This window comes from Solanum dulcamara, chromosome 1 (genome assembly GCF_947179165.1).
Source record: "Solanum dulcamara chromosome 1, daSolDulc1.2, whole genome shotgun sequence".
NCBI lineage: Eukaryota > Viridiplantae > Streptophyta > Magnoliopsida > Solanales > Solanaceae > Solanum > Solanum dulcamara.
The window spans coordinates 78,153,305-78,172,526 of record NC_077237.1 but is presented as its reverse complement, the minus strand read 5'-3'; the positions used below and the strand labels follow the sequence as shown (position 1 = coordinate 78,172,526).

Sequence of the window (19,222 nt, the reverse complement as noted above, 5' to 3'; positions counted from 1 at the left end):
TTGTCCTTTTATGTGACACATTTTTCTGTTTAGTCTATCTCAATTTTACTTCGAAACACTTGTTGAACTTTTCATTATACCTTGATGTCATAATTTTCTAGCCACAAAAATATCATTGTATGTGATTGCAAAGCTACAAAAATCTTCTTCTTCTAAAACTTTGTGCTCAATTAAAACCTTAAGATAAAATGGGTCGGGGAGCAAGTATTGGGATGGGGAGAGTAAGTATTTGCTCTTCCATCCACGGTCCACCCCAAACGCAACAACAACATATCAAGTGTAATATTACAAGTGCGGTGTGTGAAGGGCAAAGTGTACGCATATTTTATCTTTACTTTGGGAGGTAGAAAGGCTGTTTCCGATAGATCCATCCACCCACAACGCATCGACAGAAAAAAGTAAATATATTTCACCCTTTCCGCTAGCAGTGAACTGACAAATGTGATAGTAGTTGGACTGGGATCAAAACATGCTTAACTATCACAACAAACAATTTATGAAATAACACTCTCTAGAAGAAGAATGAACAGGTAGGTAGATGAATCAGTGAATTCTTTTTATCTTGTTTATCCCAAGACATTTTAAACTTCACTTTGGATCGGAGATGTTTGTAACCTTTTAAATAAAGCATGAAGTGCGTTTATCATAAAACAAACAAGTAATAAAGGGAAAAAGCTTTGTTACAAATCTCGCGACACACAGTTCTACTTGGTATTTTGTGGAAATATCTTGATCAAATCTACAACGAGCATACCTGGAATGTTGAATGGGGCATAAAGAATTGGTACAGCAACAGTTTTTGCAGACCTTAGCCAGTTGATCCTATGAACAATCCTACTAACATATCAATTTCAAAAGTGCGTTTGATGGGAGAATTCAACGTAATATCTGGTCAACTCTGGACTTTGATGTCATGAAGTGAAAAGGTTCCAATGATGCTCCGAGGGTAAAATTTCTTTAATTTTTTCAAGTCTTTTTAGAATATCCAAAAATGAGGGTCTCTGGTTCATATCTGGTGCCCAACATTGCTCTACCAAACTGCAAAAATAAAATAAAAATGAGTGGATTTAGCAAAGCATAAACAAATCGCTGCCCACCATCATTTTGCCTTGGCAAATAGTCAAAAGAACTAAACTTTGCAGTGCATATTATCAAACCTAAGGTAGCAAGAGGTAGAAACAGTATATCTCATATTTCACTTCACAAGAGATCTAACGGATGCTTCTACGTAATTGTCAAATCAGTAGATGTGTAAATAATAATAAGAAGAAGAAAACTTAAATATGATCTCACAACGGTTCTTTTTATTCTGAAACCCATCCCAAAACACATCGACCAAATTCATCCGGACATCTATATCATTCTGCAGATAACTGCACCCAGTTTCATCATTTAATCTAAAAATGTATCTCCCTAAACCATATGATAATTTTCCCATGCTCTAATTGCAAAAAAGGTATGCTGATCAAGTCTAATAACAAAGAACTTCCATATGCTGCCTTAGTTGCTTCAGTAGTTGCTCTTCTTCATAGTTGTCTCTACTTTCCCTGCAGTTGGGATGCCTACAGTTCACTGAAAGAGGACCTTCACAACAAGTTATCTCACTTTTGGAAATCCCAGATATTCCACCCCTACCTAAATCTTTACCATGCTTTATTACCTTTGAACGCTTTCATACACCCAGGTATTGCACCATCCTCCCTCGTTAGTAATAGTTCATCTTCGAACTGTGTGACGTTTGTACATGTTGAAACCCCACCCCATCCAGTCATTTATGCATTGAGTCATACATAGCGAAAGAGATTGTAAGATGCTTAAAAAAAGGGAGTATCAAGATCCACTTTGAACTTGCTCTTTCAATTCTGGGGTAAAACCTTTTGCCCTGAACATAGGCCTGTGTCCTTCTGCCACATACTTAGCTGCTTCATATGGTTCATAGTGGGATAATGGTGGATCACCCTCTAGCATCTGCACCAATAGAAAATTCATTGACTGAGTTATTTGTTTCATTGATCATGTTATTCCTAATCCAACAGAAAAACACCAGAAGTTAGAATTACCTCATATAAGATCATTGCGAAAGAGAAAACGTCAACCTTCTTGTCATACTTCCGATGCTGGAAAACTTCAGGTGCCATATAGCGGTCTATTTTTTTATTATAGAAAAAGATATCACAAATAAATAATTACATTTGAAAGAATATGTCAATCAATTGAGAATTATGACATTGTCACTTACAGCTCCCCGTCTCCCCAGTCATTTTATAAACATCATGGGAGTTCTGAACCCTGATTAGTTTGCTTAATCCAAAGTCTCCCAACTTTCAAATGATCTGCATTGGAATTGACTAGAAGACACACTCAGCGCTAAAGCTAATTGAATCATAACAATAGCAGAGCCATGAAGAGAGAAAAACAGACCTGGGCTTTAGATCTCTATGGATTATAACATTTGGCTCATTGTGAAGATAAGTCATGCCTCTGCCCACAGAAATATCAAACATTGCATAAGTAAACTATGCAATGCAATTTAAAATAACATAAGATTAGGCATTGGAATGTTGGGTTAAATTGTCAGATTACTAGAGTCTCTCATAGAATGGTAAAGTCACAGAAACTATGCCACAGGTCAGAAAGATCTACAGTGAGCTAAGTAACTTATTCACATTATGAAGACCACTTTCTGTATGCACATCTTTTATACTGTCCCTACCACTAATTCAACAGACCAGCTACTGGGAATAAGATGAGTTTTGGACCGAAGGTAAACAGCAACAGACTGAGCGACATTTAGTCCATCGATGATGCTCACCAACATCAGTCGGTGTAAATAGGCAACTCAAAACATAGCTAACAAGAATAAGAAGACATCAAGAGAATTTTGAGTTTTTCCAAGGAAAAGTATGAAATGCTAACAATTATTCATGCTACCTTGCTATATCCATAGCAAAATTGATTGCTATAGATGGACTAAGAGCACCTTTTTCCTTGAGGTGCTGATGCAGATCTCCCTACAACAAATATATGCACCAAATCAGCACAGGTACATCATAAGACAGAGAGAAATAATTCAATGTTCAATCAAAATATAGAGGAAAAACAGAACCACATACCCCCCTTAAGTACGGATGACGGAGCTTCACCAGCAAATTTATCTCATGCCTGAAATCCTGACTGCATGAAAGGAATTAAATCAGGCAGAATCAGTATCATAGTAAAATATCAAAAATTAATTACTGCAGCAGGGTCTAAGTAACAGCCTACTTTTATCTATATTACTTTAAAAGCATGAAGGTCCTTAGATATGTTGATTGAACTTTTTACCCTTCATTAAAAGGCTCTATAATAGACAAAATTGTCATTTACTATTTTCCTTAAATAATTGTCATTTAATTATTATCCTAATATTTAGGACTTTGAAATTAATTAAAGTTATAATTATTAATTTTTACTTATTTGTAATAAGTAAGAACTACTACTATTTAGTATTTTAAAATTGATTAAAATTTTCGTTTCTTAAATCTTTTCTTATTTGAACTATATTAGAAGTCCTAACATTTAAGACTTCAAGATCAATATTTTTACCTTATATAAATCTTACTTAAATTATGGTAAACAAAATAAACAGAAGAATTAAAAATATTAAAGAACGAGGTTCACGTTTTTTTGAATAGCTTTTTAACCCTCCTATATGAAATTCTTATCATTTCAATAAAGGGCAGGCCGGTGCACTAAAGCTCCCGCTATGCGTGGGGTTCGGGGAAGGGTCTGACCACAAGGGTCTATTGTACGAAGTCTTACCTTGCATTTCTGCCGGAGGCTGTTTCCAAGGCTTGAATCCGTGACCTCCTGGTCATATATATAACATTTATTAATAATATAACATTTATTAATAATTTTATTCTTCTTGTATATAGTTTTATTAATTGACACGAGAAACACGTGCAAAACACGTACACTAAACTAGTGTATAGTAGTTATATAATCCAGTATCAAGCTTAAACAGACCATTGTGAATTGAGAATGCTGACAGCCTTGGGTAACATGTGAAGCTTCTTGATCCACTTTAATTCCAGGTCCTCTTACAATATTAGCAGAGTAAAGATTCTTCACAAATACAATGTGATTTATTGATCATTAGCAGATGTGACATGCTTGAAAAAGCAGCATCTTCTTGTTATTGTTTTGGTCAATGATGAGGAAAACTTTAGAAATCAAAATATAACAGAGGAGACCAAAGATAAACTCCTTTACTCCTCCTCCCCCTTCACCCCCCAAAATAAACTGTGAAACTTGACAACAACAGCAGACAGCACAACATATCAGAATCATATATACAAGATATTGTAGTGCTAACACCACAACAGAACTTACATCACCAATCGATCATCTGAAAGGTTTGGGAGGATGCGTTTAACAGCTACAGGTGTTCCGCGCCAGCAAGCTTTTAAGATCTCACCAAAAGACCCCTATCAATATCAGCTGCCATATCAGATACATAAATGGCAACCTCACTGGCAAATCGGTATCCATGATACAAAGTAGATTAAGCAATTAGAAATCAAGCATGACAGCATCAAAAATAAATAGTTAAAAAGATAAACAGTTTGAAGCAAAATGGACTGCCAGTTACCAGAGGCTGTCCCTCTTCTTTCTTGTAAGTAGGTCTAGGAATACAGTAACTACATAATAAGTTTAATAAAGGAAATATAATTATCTCATATAAAAATACCAAAGGGAAGCGTCAATCAAAAACACCTAAGAATGACAGCCCCAAGCACAAAAGTAGACCAGCTTTCCTGACTATGAGACACTTTCTATTTTGGAATGTAATAAAATGTTAAATACACTGCTAAACAAATTATATCCTATACAACTATCCACACCTTTTAAAATTTTAAAAACTTAGCGTAGTTGAGATTATTCATTGAACAACACCCCACAGAACAAGTGTTAGCTTAACCATCATAAACTCGCTTCAATTGCTTATATTTGGGAGAAACCTCTTCACAAAAGACTGCACTAATACAACACGGATGAGAAGATTTTATTGAAAGAACACAATAAAAGGTACAAGAGTAGCTATCTTTGTATACTACAGTTACCAATTCATTTGAAAAGATACTGGACAGGGTAGCTTAAACAGATTTCAATTAACCTCCAACAAGCTTATTAGCAGCACTTCTAATATAGCAAAAATACCTTTCCAATGATTGCAGAATTTGAGAAGTCTAGCTCAGTAGGATCAATCTCCCAATCACACTTCTTTGGTAGAGGAGGGGCAACAGGCCTTGGTTCAAAATGGCTTCCATTTTGTCTCTATAGCATATATTAAAACATTAAAGGCTCTTAAAGACTAATCCTATGAACTCAAAGACACCATTCATATATTCATGAAAAATCAAGTAATTCTCAATAATTATGTAAAGAAAAATCTTGAAGTGGCAGAACATGACATAAGGTAAGACAGTTGTTCAGTGACTTGGGAAGAGTTGAATTGAACATCCTGCTTCCAACACTGTTAGCCTATTTTCTTGTTATAGTAGTACTGACCAATAACCATTAGCTCCATAATTAAGGCGAGAGCTCCAATCAGTTATTTGCTAAAAGTAAAAGATTTTTACCCAACTCAGGTAAATGATCTACTAATCATGCCATCAATCTACATATGTCTGGGTTGTCATCTGGTAGCTGTCTCTTTCGTAGGTAAAGGAATCAACATGACTGAAATGGAGAATAGGTCATGTCTGCATATATTAATCAATTATACTTGAGAAGAGAAAAATCCCAGGCAAAGATTCACTGTTGCTAAAGGTGAAAACGTAGGAAAGGGTTAAGGTTTGATGATAAAAGTCACAATTTGATGATAAAAAATATTGAATAAGCAGTCATCATATTTAAGAGTTCATCAAATTCTTGAAATTATACTTGTGTTAATAAAAGGGAGGATTTTTATTTGTACATTTTTTTTTTGCTTATTGCTAAATATTTTTTAATTACTTTTTTTAATATTATTATAAGGTTTCTTTATTTTTTGTTAGTATTTGTTGTTTGTTGTACTTCAATGATCATATTATTTGAGGAATTTTAGTAGCTCAATTCATTTACTATCTAAATTTCCCATCTTATTGGTGAAGTTAGATTCTTCACCTCATAATTTCTTCTCCAAGTCTCCTTTCTTCACCCTCAATTTTTTGTTGGTGAAATGAAGATGTTGAGATAGATATGTGAGCACACTAGGAGTGACAAGATTAGGAATGAAGTTATATGGGAGAAGGTGGGAATTGCCTATGTGGAGATGAGGGAAGCAAGATTGAGATGGTTTGGACATGTGCAGAGAAGGTGTGCTGACGCCACAGTGAGGAGATGCGAGAGATTGGTTGTACGGGGTTACGCAAAGGGATAAAGATAAGCCGAAAAAGTATTAGAGAGAAGTGATAAGACAGGACATGGTGCAACTTCAGATTACCGAGGACATGACTCTAGTTAGTAAGACGTGTATGTCGCGTAGTAAGGTAGAAGTTTAGTATGGGTGAGTGTTGTCTTGGCTTGTGAAAGTTTAGGCTTGTTAGTGCCGTAGTACTAGTCATATACTTGTAGTTATTGCCATATATATGTCGTTTATTGTGTTTCACATTGTTTCGTTCTTGTAGACTTTAATTGTTTTTTCTTATTAACAGTTATGTTTTCTTCTTCCTTTACTTGAGTTTGACGCACTTGAGATGGGAGTCTTTCAGTGACAACCTCTTTATTTCTACAAGGTAGTGGTAAGGTCTGTGTACACTCTACCCTATTCAGACCCCACTTAGTGAGAGTTTATTAGGTATGTTGTTGTTATTGTTGTTACTTTCATGAATGATTTGTCATGCTTTTTATGACTTTTTCACCTTCGTTAATTTTTTTATGGATTGTTATCAGTGGCAGAACTAGAATTTTGACTAAGAGGGTTCAAAATCTGAATAAGTAAACACACAAACTAGTTGAAGGAGGTTTGACATCTACTATATATACATAAAAAATTATTTTAACTATATATAAATAGTATAATTTTTCGCCGAATGGGGTTGACAATAAGGTGGATTTGCCGCTGATTGTTATGGATTCTTTTTCCATAAAGTATAATGTTTGCAAACACTCTAATCCTCGATAGTTTGGTCTCATTGCTTTTTTAACATCTCTCTCCCACCATTGCATTATCACCTCCCTCATGCAGTCCTTCAATGTTAAAACCTGCAAAAGATTAAAAATAGGACCAAGTCCTATTAGCTAAAAAAGATCTCAGGAACACATGAGCAAGTGTCTCCTGAGTAGGTCTTTCACAACACCAACACCTAGATGGACCTTCCAGTCCCCATCTTCTCACTCTGTCATCTACAGGTAATTTGAATTTTCATAATTTCCACATTGTGAATGCCAATTTAAAAGGAATGTCTTTTGTCCAGATCCACTTATAAATTTTGTTTTCTTCTTCTTTATGCCTTATATACTGCCAAACTAATTTCACAGAAAAGGTACCTTTATTGTCCATGAGCATCATCATCTGCACCTTTTGTTAAGGGTAAAATTGATTTATTTTATTTTATAGAGGTTTAGCTTTTATATATTTATTAAAATATAGTAAAAACAGTATACATTATTAATGTCATTTAAAAGGACCTTTACTTTTTTTTGTTTTGTATTCAATACCCATATTGGAGTCTGACTAAATCCAATTTCACATCGGGAGTAAAACGCACCCTAACAAAAGCGATTTCATGCCCCGAGGGACTTGGACCTTAGACATCTGGTTAAAGATAAAGAAATATTCATCACTCTGCACAACCCTTATTCGTTGGTATCTAAAAAGTAAACTACAAGTACTAACTTTTATTAAGTGAGATAGCTGATCCGCAAAATAAGGTAAATAACATGCTACAAACTTTTTCAAGTTAAAATAGAGCTCGTTTGGTTGAAAAACAAGTAATTAAGGATTAATCATCCCGTGCTTAGTTATCCCACCCTCATTGTGGATATAAATAACACTACAATTCTAAGATAACCAACTGCGCAACAAGTTATTCCGCAATTTTATCCTAACCAAATATGAGATAACTCATCCTAAATTAACCCCATAAAATTGAAAGACCAAACAATAAAAATAGGCCTTCATAACAGTATTCAAGTCAACAATTAAGATAGAGATACAAAAACAAAGAAACAATCACCATAAGAGAAAGCTTATAACTAAATAGTTCAATCATCTCATAGCACTGATGATAAATACAGTCATCAAAACATCTAAGAAATTTAGTTGAACTCGCTCCTTGGCAACTCCAGCCATGTAAGGATTATACTAAGTTCAAGTGTACTTAGAAATGAAGCATAAATCACAACAAAACGCGCTGAAGCTTAAAGCAGTATCTGCCTGCAGCTCAGGAAATACAAGTCATAGATGGAGGATCTTCATCCAGCTGAGCCTTAAAGTTGCGAAGAGCAGTCTCAAAGAACTTCAAAGATCGCTTGGAGTGAGCATCAGCAACAGTTTTCATTGCATCAACTTCTGGCCACTGATAATTCAATTCAACCTTGTTTGATATTATTCCTGCAACATCATCAGCCTGGCTGACCATGATTTTGCACAGCAACATATACTTGAGGCTGTATAAGGTACTATACAACTCTTCTATTGGTTTTGGATCTTCTTTCTAGAAGAGAGAATGAGAAGAATTCACAATTTAACCTCAAAATTGAATTTGATCTCATGATACAATACACCCATATGAAACAATATAGAACCTTTAATCTAATTCAACCATTAAAATAAATAATATATAATGAGGTCCAACATCAATAAATTACGAGTTGAAATAAATTTGTCTCTAATATCATAAATAAATATTCGGCATTATGATAAGAAATACACATTCGGCCTAACTCGATGACTAAAAGCTTTCTTGTTCTATACTATAAGGAAAAAAAGACATACTACAAATTATAAATGCCCATGTTACTGTATCTCAACAAAATATGTCTTCATTCCTTGGACAGTAAATTTGAACAATTCCATCTCTCAATTTAAGACTATAAATCTTAGTAAGCTCGCTCTTCTGGAAGCTGGAGCAACTCACGTATCCCTTCACAAACCTGTGTATTTGAGTTTTTTTTTTCAAAAAATATTCATCAGTTAGTGTAATTTAACGAGAGAACATAAAAGAAAGCTCCGGTTTATTATCTCTCCCACGACTTGATATTATGTGTGTCAAAGGAGAACGATTAACCACATACCATTTTGATCTGAACTTTAATTGATGCGACTAGACGTGTATATTCCTTTATTTGCCTGCACATTTAATTGCAAAAGATCTCCATTTAGCGTAACGCAAGAAACATGGCAGAATATTAATTGAACTGTTGAACAGTGTGTTTCCAGTCAAAACATGGAAAAATGAAGTCACGGAACATGAGGAGAAGGTTTATCCTCTTTCTTGAGTGTTAAAGGTTCAATAACACATCCATCCCCTCATTTCTACCCACCCCAGGAAAAACAACAAGATCTGAACAAGTTGGCTCCAATACCAATAACCTTAACCTGAAAATAGAGAGGACGGGGAGCAAAATAAGCACAAACATCTAAGCTGATTAAACACTGATTCACATCCTCATATTCGGTCTTCCTATCTTTTAATCCATAGCACAGTCTAATTATAGTTTATCCGAACTGGAAAACAAAAACATGCTTGAGCAGAATAATATGGAGCTATTAGTTGAGTTATGCTGTCAGTGGATCGTAGTTCAGGAGATTTTAGCTTTACCAGTACTATGCAAATCTCTATTAGAGTTGCCAATTATTGCTTAAACAGGGTTTTTAGCTTTTCCTTCACAACGTCAACGCTTGAGTTCTTCGAAAACTATTAAGACTGCTATTTTTTCGTGCGTTCGTGCATATTCCTCCATAGCCAGACTCGGTCCATTGCATGGAAAATGCCATAATGGCTATTAAAACATGTTACCAATACATGCCGTTGACACTGGAAAATTGCTATCAAACTTCAAGTGTCTGACTTACCAGTAATTAGATTTATGAAATACATCCTATTTCTTCTGATTAGTGAGAAAGAGATCCTAACTCTACATCCTATTGAATGCTCCTTGAGGTGTTCGATCTATTATTAAGATGACCAATTTACTGAATGTTATAGTTTATCATTGCACTTATTTTCCAAATCTTAAGAACAGAAGATGGATTTATCATAGACCAACTTATCATTTACATAATAGTTAAGATACAATAGTTAAGATTTTGAAAGGGACTTTACTTGAATTTAAATCTCACATGGAAATAAGACATTACTCATAGAAGCAGAGATCAGTAGTACCTGGCCAATTTCTCCTCCCTTGCTGAAATATAATTTAGAGCTTCCGACCAAGTGAACTCCACGTGAAATCCAAGTCCGACATCAACAAATATGTGTGTTGAATCTGGCCTGTCAGATCAACTCAGGAAGAAATATCAATATGCAGTGGATGAAAATATCGGGGTATTAGAAATCGTCAAGATACAAATTTTCAATTATGAATGAAAAAGAAGGCAAAAAATGTCAATACATGTTCAAATAAAAGCAGACATCACTTAACTTTTATATATCCAACAATTTTCTTCTGACATTTAAATAAAGATAAGAAAGACTTACACATCAGCTTGCACGTATACTTCCGAGCCAATATTAACCAATGTCTTCAGATTAGTTACACTGTTCTTCTCCAAATTCTCTATATTACTTCTTAAATCAGAGCTAGAAAAACATAAGGTTAAGAAAACTACATAGACCTCATACCAACGTCAGTTTTCATATAAGTAATTAAACAATTCAACCCACATGCCTGCAAGTGCAAACTACTACTAAAAGTCCGAAAGACTGGAAGAATGACCCAACTCTATGTTGGTAATGAAACGATATAATAACACGAGAAGGATACAAAAAAATTTGTTGTTCAAAGACTTTGTCCCTGCAGCCATAAATTGGAAGGAAACAAAATGAAACAAGTTGGGCCACCATAAGACTTTGTGCAGAATATCTTATTACACCTTTTCTCATACATAGGTAACTTTAGTCTGGACGTCGCCGTTCTTCACAAATATAAATGTTAAACTTACTTGCATAACATTGCGGATTTAAGCCTCAAATTAATGATCAGAATTTAACCAGGACAATAATACACCTAGTTGTTTTTTATTCCACTACAAAATTTGGCCATTAATACAGGGCAAATAAGTTTTGATAAAACACCCATAATTTTTACTTTTTTTTTTTTGGAAACTGGTAACGTAACACCCATAATTTTTACTAATATGATTTTAAAGGAGCAAGCTACATAAGTTTAAGTAAACCACCAAACCAATAATATTCTTGAAAAAATCTTTTAACTATAGGTCATCAAAGATCCATTCCCACTAATAAGATAAGTATTCAGCTGAAAAATATCTATCATTCAAAGAAAGGGGTTGAACAGTACACGATGAGAAAAGAAGTCCCCAAAATAAGAGCCCGTTTGGATTGGCTTAAAAAAAATAGATTTAAGTCAAAAATAAAAAGTCAAACTTATATGACTTTTAAGTCGAACAATAAAAAGTAGGGGGAGGCCTACTTTTGGTTTTTAACGTATTTTAAGTCATTTTAAACTTATTTTAAGTTTTTTTATAATTGTCAAACACTTTCAGAAGTCAAAAACTAACTTAAAAGTAGATTTGACCAACTTTTACGCCAATCCAAACGGACTCTAAGTAAAGACATATGTAATAGAAAATGAATTTAGGAAAACTGAAGTGAATGATATATTTGTTACTACCGTTCAGCAATTGCATGAACAAGATCTGGTTTCAGACGGCGATCAATAAACTCCTCAAATCTCCTTACTTTCTCTTGTTTAATAGTGTCCATTGCAATCCTGTTACAAGATAAAATCATGCTCGAAAAAGCTTTACCATCTTATCAAAGATAGACTACAAGAAATTAAGACATGAGATTCAAGCATCCGGAGACAGTGAAGAGTCCTAGTTAGAACCCAAATTTCCACTTACTATTAGAGTTTAAAAAGCCATTATAGACTGATGAGGCATAGTGAAACAAACAAACATACAGGAAAGGAAACATTTATAACACTTTGTCTTGCTGTCTTTACATAAATTCTATTTTGAAATTAGTGGCTAAAGATGTGAGAGTAGTTAAAATGAAGTTGCAAAAGTTCTCCAATATGTAATCAAGTGCAAAGTACTCTTCAGCTAAAAGGTTCATAGAAAACATATGACCTAAAGTATATTAATTTAGCTAAAATAAAAGCAACTCACTTCTTTGTCCTGAAACAAAAGAAAAGATAAGGAAGACTTAAACTTGTTATGAATAAGCAGCCGCACGTCATTCCAAATGTGCCCTTGTCCTTAATTTCTTCCCAGGTATTTATACCTCTGCAATTTCATTGTCTTAGCAACTTGCAGAATGAAGGTTAGCTAGTCTGATGGAGATAATGAAATTTTAGAGAGAAAATTTGGGATTAAAGCGAAACAAAATTTTGTGAGCCAAGATACCGACCAAGCACTGGACACGAATGTAAAACCAGCATGAACCTTTAAAGCTAATATACCAACACATTCAGAAGCAATATAACAACATCATCCTCTGCATTCTTGTACACTGCCAATATTAAAATGCACCAACCATCTACATTCTACAAATAAAAGGACACAAGTATGCAGTAGGCCAATTGAATTGATACATTTTGAAAGGAAAAATTGAATCTAGGACTCCATCCTGACTTGAACAAAATCAGAGTAAAATTAAACATGGAAACCAATCAACAATTGCATCAGCTTCAGAAAGCTTCACAGCTTCTGGAGAGTAAATGACCAATGCCCACGAACATTGATGAAAACTCGAAGTTTCATAAGACCGCTGAATAGGCAGTCAACATATTTAAGCATTCATAAAATTCTTGAAATCAAACCACATTAACTAGACCTTCCACCCCAATTGCTGAAAAGCATAATCTGGTGATAAAAAATCTATCTTTTATGGCCCTATCCTATTTCTGTAAGAAGACAGCAATAACAACTCCTCAATCCTAAACTAATTAAAACTGGCCTTGTGATTCCTAAACATCCATTCCATTTGGATCAGTTTCATTCCACTCAAGTAATACTTCTCTAACACGAGGTTTCTACATTCTCCAAGGATATACAGATCCCTTAAGAAACTAACAAGACTCGGACTTTATTTAAGTATACACATGACTAAACAACAATCAGCATGCAGTCATTCAAATGCTCGCAGCCTTAGCATGGGTTCTGATCAATGGCTTCCTTCAACTCTTGAACGCACCATCATTTCTCTCAGACAACGCCCAGCTACAGTCTTTGTTCATAACTTGTCAAGACAGCCGCCTTCTTTGAACACCCGCACTTGGTACTTACTCACCAAATGCCCCAAGAAATTCAATTTCTTGAAGTGCCAACACGCACTTCTCCATCTGCACATGGAGTAGGTATTCTCGCAAACAAGACCATACCTTTTGAAATGGTCAACATGTCTCTCATCAAAGCAGCACTGGAAGTATTTTTCTCCTTCCCTCAAGCCTTTCTCCATCGTGATAGCAGAAATGAGTGGATTGACATACTCACTTTCCCTATCTCACCGCATGGAGAACAACTTTGATGCAGCCAACCAGATTCTCTTGCATAGCCATCACGCCGTCCAGGTGATGCATAGGAACAGCAATTCCTTAGCAAGAATTTGACTCCAAGGATCCTGACCCAATCCTTCAATGGAATCACCAACAGCCTGTGCATCTCCGCCCAAGGTCCAGCATCGATCTCGCCCATCACATGCCATCCCTTCTGCCAACGGCCACATGATTCACAGCCATCATATTGTTCAAACTCTCACCCAGTTCGAACTTTGCAGCAAGTCAAGTTGCATCATCAACCTTCATTTCTTTGTGCCACATAGCAAAGAATGAGGCTTGTGGGTGACTCGCCCCCACTGCGTCTACTAATGAAGATTATTTCTTCAAGAGCAAACCAAGGGGGTTTGCCAATGCAGCCACAACTCCACCTTCTTCCTCTGCCTCCGCACCTCCTACAAGCATGGCATTAACGTGTCCACGATTTGGGCAATTTCTGGCCAAGTGACTTCCTCCACAAGTCCAGCACCCCTTATCGCTAGCCGAATTTTTGTTCCTCGAACATTCAGCGTCTACAACTGCCGCACCTTTGTCAGCCTTCTCTTTTCGCTCTTCCTTTCTCCAATCCCCTCTCTCCGCCTTCTTCTTTGATCTTGAAGAAGTGGGATTGTCAAAAGGAACTTGCAACGAGCGAAAATCAACCAACGAATCTGCCGCCGCAATTGCGCCAGGGAGGTCCTTAACATTCTGCCTCCTTAGCTCGTTTGTGCCCACGCCTGCATCCCTGAAACGAAGTTATGCAGCTTGTCTTCCTCAGACATATTTGATATGTCCAACATCAAGGATGAATATTCCTTGATATAGTCACGAATTGTCCCCAACTGCCTCAAGTTTTTCAACCGATCTCTAGCAATCCACGATGCGTTGCTAGGAAGAAATTGGTCACGCATCTCCTTCTTCAGTCTAGCCCAAGAATTAATCCTAGGCCTGCCAGCACCTTCATCATCTGCATCCCTAGTGCGCCAACATTTGCAACACATTTAGAGAGCTGTAGAAAACAAAATTTCGATATGCAACACAAACGAAGACGATTCAAAAGCATTGTAAAACCCAACTGCTCATAAGTCACAATCTGATGATAAAAAACATTAAATAAGCAGTCATCATATTCAAGAGTTCATGAAATTCTTGACATCAACCCCATTAACTAAATCTTACTGTGCAATTTCTGAAAAAATCACAATCTGATGATAAAATCCAATCTTTTACACCCCTTTCTAAATTTTTTTCATTGTCATATACGAGAACAACAACAATAACTCCTCAATCCTAAACTAATCAGATTGCTCTTATGAATTCTTAATACCCATTCACACTCAGTAAGGGTTTCTACATTCTCCAAGGACATACAGATCTCTAAACAAACGAAAAAGACTCCGACTTTATGTAAGTATACTAATACGACTAAACCTTAATTCCGAACTAGAATTGCAACACATTCAGAGTCACCTACCAGTGTCTTAACCCAAGTTTTGGCTCCATCATACATGTCCTTAATAGCCTTAATGTAAGCCATAAGTACACATCTAGACTCCAAACAACTCGTAGAAATTAAAGCCCAATTGCTTAAAAGTCGTAATATGATGATATAAACCATGGAATAGGCAGTCATCATATTTACAAGTTCATGAAATTCTTGAAATTGAACCCCATTAACTAAACCTTAATTGCTGAAAACTCACAATCTGATGATAAAAAATCCATCTTTTACGCCCCATAATTGCTGAAAAGTCAGAGTCACAAATATTAACAGTATAGACTCACACTACTATAATAGGCAAAACAAGAATAAGATTCAGAAAAAAAATCATCACCTTCACAGATTTCTAGCCTAAAGTGAAGCAGTAAAACCCACGCATTTTAGCTTAAGTATAATCCAACAGAAAAATTTCTACTTTATCTGCAATTCACTCAAATTCATGGATTACAAAAGAAAAAAGCTCAATAAAACTATGTATTTTGTCTTTGTGAAGAAATAAAAATTAGGAAAACAAAGGGACAACTTACCTTGGACAGGAGCGACCAAACCGGAGATGAGTAAGTTGAGGAAGTCGGCAGCTACCGGTGGCGCAACGACGGAGGAGCAGCGGAGAAACGCAGAAAGCGCTAAGCAGAAGCTAGAAGAGCACACTTAATAATTAATCATATCGTAGATTTTTATAAATTTATATAATTTGTTCCTGCATAATCAGATAGATTTTAAATCTATATAAAAACAAATTAGGGAGCAAAGTTCAATAACTTGTTCAATATATCGTATATTTTTGATTTATTTGTCAATCACATGGCTAGTTCTAACTAGTTAGGATTGAGGAATCGTCATTGTTGTTTTCTTACAGAAATAGGATAGGGCAATAAAAGATAGATTTTTTATCACCAGATTGTGCTTTTCAGCAACTGGACAAGAAGCTTTTGGAGATCCTCAGCCCTCTTCTCTTGACTTAGGAGGTCACAGAGATTGAAGATTGCCTTCTCTTTGATCCTTAGGGCCTCGGAAGATGATGAAGGGTTCTCAAGGATGCGGTAGGGAATGGAGATAGCCTCAGATGGGTTTGTAGCCTCAGAAACCTGAGCTAGTGAATCTGTGGTTGCAGGTAGATATGAATACGACATTGTTACAGCTAGCAGTTCTTAAATCCTACAATTTTTAGTCAACAAGGAAATTAGATATGTACAAACACAAAGGAAGCATTTAGAACAATTCGTCTTGCTGTCTTTTACATGGTTTCTATTTTGCAATTAGTGGCTAAAGATGTGAGAGAAGTTTAAATGAAGAAACTGCATTAAGCTATGCCAGCTACTTTGACATAGAAAGCGAAAATTCTCCAATATGTAAGCAAGTGCAAAAGTACTCTTCAGCTAAAAGGCTCTAATAGGGGAAAAGAGCTCATAGAAAACATAGGACCTAAAGTCAGTATTGATTTAGCTACAAGTAAAAGCAACCCATTTCTATGTCCTGAAACAAAAGAATAGAGAAGGAAGACTTAAACTTGGAATGAAGTACTTGTCCTTAATTTCTTCCCAGGTATTTATACCTCTGCAATTTCATTGTCTTAGCAACTTGCAGAATGAAGGTTAGCTAGTCTGATGGAGATAATGAAATTTTAGAGAGAATCCGTTGAGCTGGGATGGAAGCAGTACAGATATTTTGTGAACCAAAGTCCCGATCAAGCACTTGACACGAATGTAAAACCAGCATGAACCTTTAAAAGTTACTACACCAACACATTCACAAAGAAATATAACAACTCTATCCTCAGTATTCTTGCACACTGCCAAGTTTTTAATAAGCAGCAACAATCTTCATTCTACACATAAAACGACACAAGTATGCAGTAGGTCTATTGATACTTTTGAAAGGAAAATTGATCTAGGACTTCATCCTGCCTTGAACAAAATCAGAGTAAAATTAAACACAAAAAACAATCAACAATTCCATCAGCCTCCAGAAAAGCTTCACAGCTTCCGAGGAGTTAAATGGCCAATGCCTACCTACATTGATGAAAACTCGAGGTTTCATAAGACCGCTGAATAGGCAGTCAATGTATTTAAGCATTCATGAAATTATTGAAATATAACCCCATTAACTAGACCTTACACCCCAATTGTTGAAAAGCACAATCTGGCGATAAAAAATTCATCTTTTACGGTCCTATCCTATTGCATCCTTATTCTGTAAGAAGACAGCAACAACTCCTCAATCCTAAACTAGTTAGAATTGAAGTGAATCCTTAATATCCATTCCATTTGGTTCAGTTCCATTCCACTCGAGTAATAGCTCTCTAACACTAGAGGTTTCTACATTCTCCAAGGATATACAAATCCCTTAAGAAACTAATAAGACTTGGACTTTGTGCAAGTACACCAACATGACTAAACCTTAATTCCGAACTACTATTGGAACACATTTAGAAAGCTGTAGAAATTGAAGTTACGATATGAAGCACAAACCGACACAATTCACAAAGCATTGTAAAACCCAACTGCTGAAAAGTCACAATTTGATGATAAAAAACATTGAATAAGCAGTCATCATATTTAAGAGTTCATCAAATTCTTGAAATTGAACCCCAATAACTAAATCTTACACCGCAATAACTGAAAAGTCACAATCTGATGATAAAAACTCCATCTTTTACAACCCTTTCTCTTTTTTTCCTTGTCATATAAGAGAACAAAAACTCCTCAATCCTAAACTAATTGAATTGCCCTTATGAATTCTCATAACCTGAGTTTAGGCTCCATCATACATGTCCTTAAATGTTGGCCACAAGTACATCTCTAGACTCCAAACATCTTGTAGAAATTAAACCCCAACTGTTTAAAAGTCACAATATGATGATTTACATTAAATAGGCACTCATCATATTTACAAGCTCATGAAATTGAACCCCATTAACTAAATTTTACACCGCAATTACTGAAAAGTCGTAATCTGATAATAAAAATTCCATCTTTTACACCCCTTTCACTTTTTCCCTTTGTTTATATAAGAGAAAAACAACAATAACTCCTCAATCCTGAACTAATCGAATCCCCCTTATGAATTCCCAATACCGACTCCATTCACACTCGCTAAGATTACTCTAATACAGATCTGTTAAACAAAATAAACTTAATATCCAATATCGCAACAAAAAGAACACGAAGAATTCAAAAACCATTGTAAAACCCACATCGAAGTTCGTACTCCCTAAGGTTAGGTTTTTCCTGTACTCCTAAAGAGATAAATAAGAAACTTACACAAAGACTTCGCCGGAGAAAGAGATCGCCGAGAGAGATGTAAAACCCACATCGAAGTTCGTACTCCCTAAGGTTAGGTTTTTCCTGTACTCCTAAAGAGATAAATAAGAAACTTACACAAAGACTTCGCCGGAGAAAGAGATCGCCGAGAGAGATCGCCAACGAAAGAAATGGGTATAGGGTTTTTGAAGGAAAGAATGGAACTTTACCACTGTATGGCAGAGGAGAGGAACAAATTTGCAGCGGCACAAGAATGGTGTCGAAGAAGAGCAGAAATCTAGAATTGGCGCCGAAATCGGTCGGGTTTTTAGCGCGAATGCCAAGTCCATTCCATTCCTCACCCTTGTAAAGGGTACCACTTGTACATAAAACATTCTAAATTTTTATTAGGTTCGTCTAAAAAATTTAAACAATCATCTATTTTGAATTGATATAAAATTTAAGAAAATAATTAAGATTTTTAATCTTATGGTCCTAAAGTAAAGTTATGTCAAGAGATTCTTCGAGAGAAATCGTCGATGAAGGAAATGGGGGAGTAGCACAATTGCACGTCAGCTATCGTGTACACAGCAATTAAACTTGTTGTGTTAATAAAAGGTTGGATTTTTATTTGTACTTTTTTTTTTGCTTTTTGCTAAATATTTTTTAAATATTTGTACATAAGGAGTAAAACACTCTCTAACAAAAAAGATTTCAAGCCCAGAGTAACTTGAACCTTAGACATCTAATTAAAGATAAAGAAATACTCATCACTCTGCACAATCCT

The 19,222-nt window shown here is 35.5% G+C and overlaps 1 protein-coding gene and 1 pseudogene across 8 annotated transcripts; both read right to left on the bottom strand.

The window, feature by feature from the left end:
- Positions 1-535: 535 nt before the first annotated feature.
- LOC129894393 (serine/threonine-protein kinase VIK-like) lies at positions 536-8,609 on the bottom strand (annotated as a pseudogene).
- A 167-nt stretch (positions 8,610-8,776) lies between these two features.
- On the bottom strand, positions 8,777-18,815 carry LOC129869897 (uncharacterized). Of its 8 annotated transcripts, XM_055944535.1 has the most exons (11): positions 18,666-18,815; positions 18,457-18,540; positions 15,721-15,830; positions 12,326-12,442; positions 11,827-11,925; positions 10,957-10,986; positions 10,671-10,772; positions 10,356-10,463; positions 9,514-9,568; positions 9,265-9,319; positions 8,777-9,123 (listed from the first exon to the last, which is right to left on the bottom strand). In XM_055944535.1, the coding sequence occupies exons 1-10, from the start codon at positions 18,783-18,785 to the stop codon at positions 9,281-9,283; spliced, it is 864 nt and encodes a 287-aa protein (XP_055800510.1). In that variant the 5' UTR covers positions 18,786-18,815; the 3' UTR covers positions 8,777-9,123; positions 9,265-9,280. The 8 variants fall into 8 exon arrangements, with proteins under 8 accessions (XP_055800510.1, XP_055800466.1, XP_055800727.1 ...); XM_055944491.1 differs by lacking the exon at positions 9,514-9,568; XM_055944752.1 differs by lacking the exons at positions 9,514-9,568; positions 15,721-15,830 and having other exon boundaries at positions 18,457-18,548.
- Between the last annotated feature and the right edge of the window lie 407 nt (positions 18,816-19,222).

Excerpts from the sequence above, each read along its gene's own strand:
- LOC129869897 (XM_055944491.1), bottom strand. The coding sequence starts at position 18,785 with ATGGACTTGGCATTCGCGCTAAAAACCCGACCGATTTCGGCGCCAATT. Across the intron at positions 10,773-10,956 it reads TTTGAACAACAAATTTTTTT|CTCTGATTTAAGAAGTAATA; the intron begins GTATCCTTCTCG and ends ATGTTTTTCTAG. Across the intron at positions 9,320-10,355 it reads AGGGAGGAGAAATTGGCCAG|GCAAATAAAGGAATATACAC; the intron begins GTACTACTGATC and ends TTAAATGTGCAG.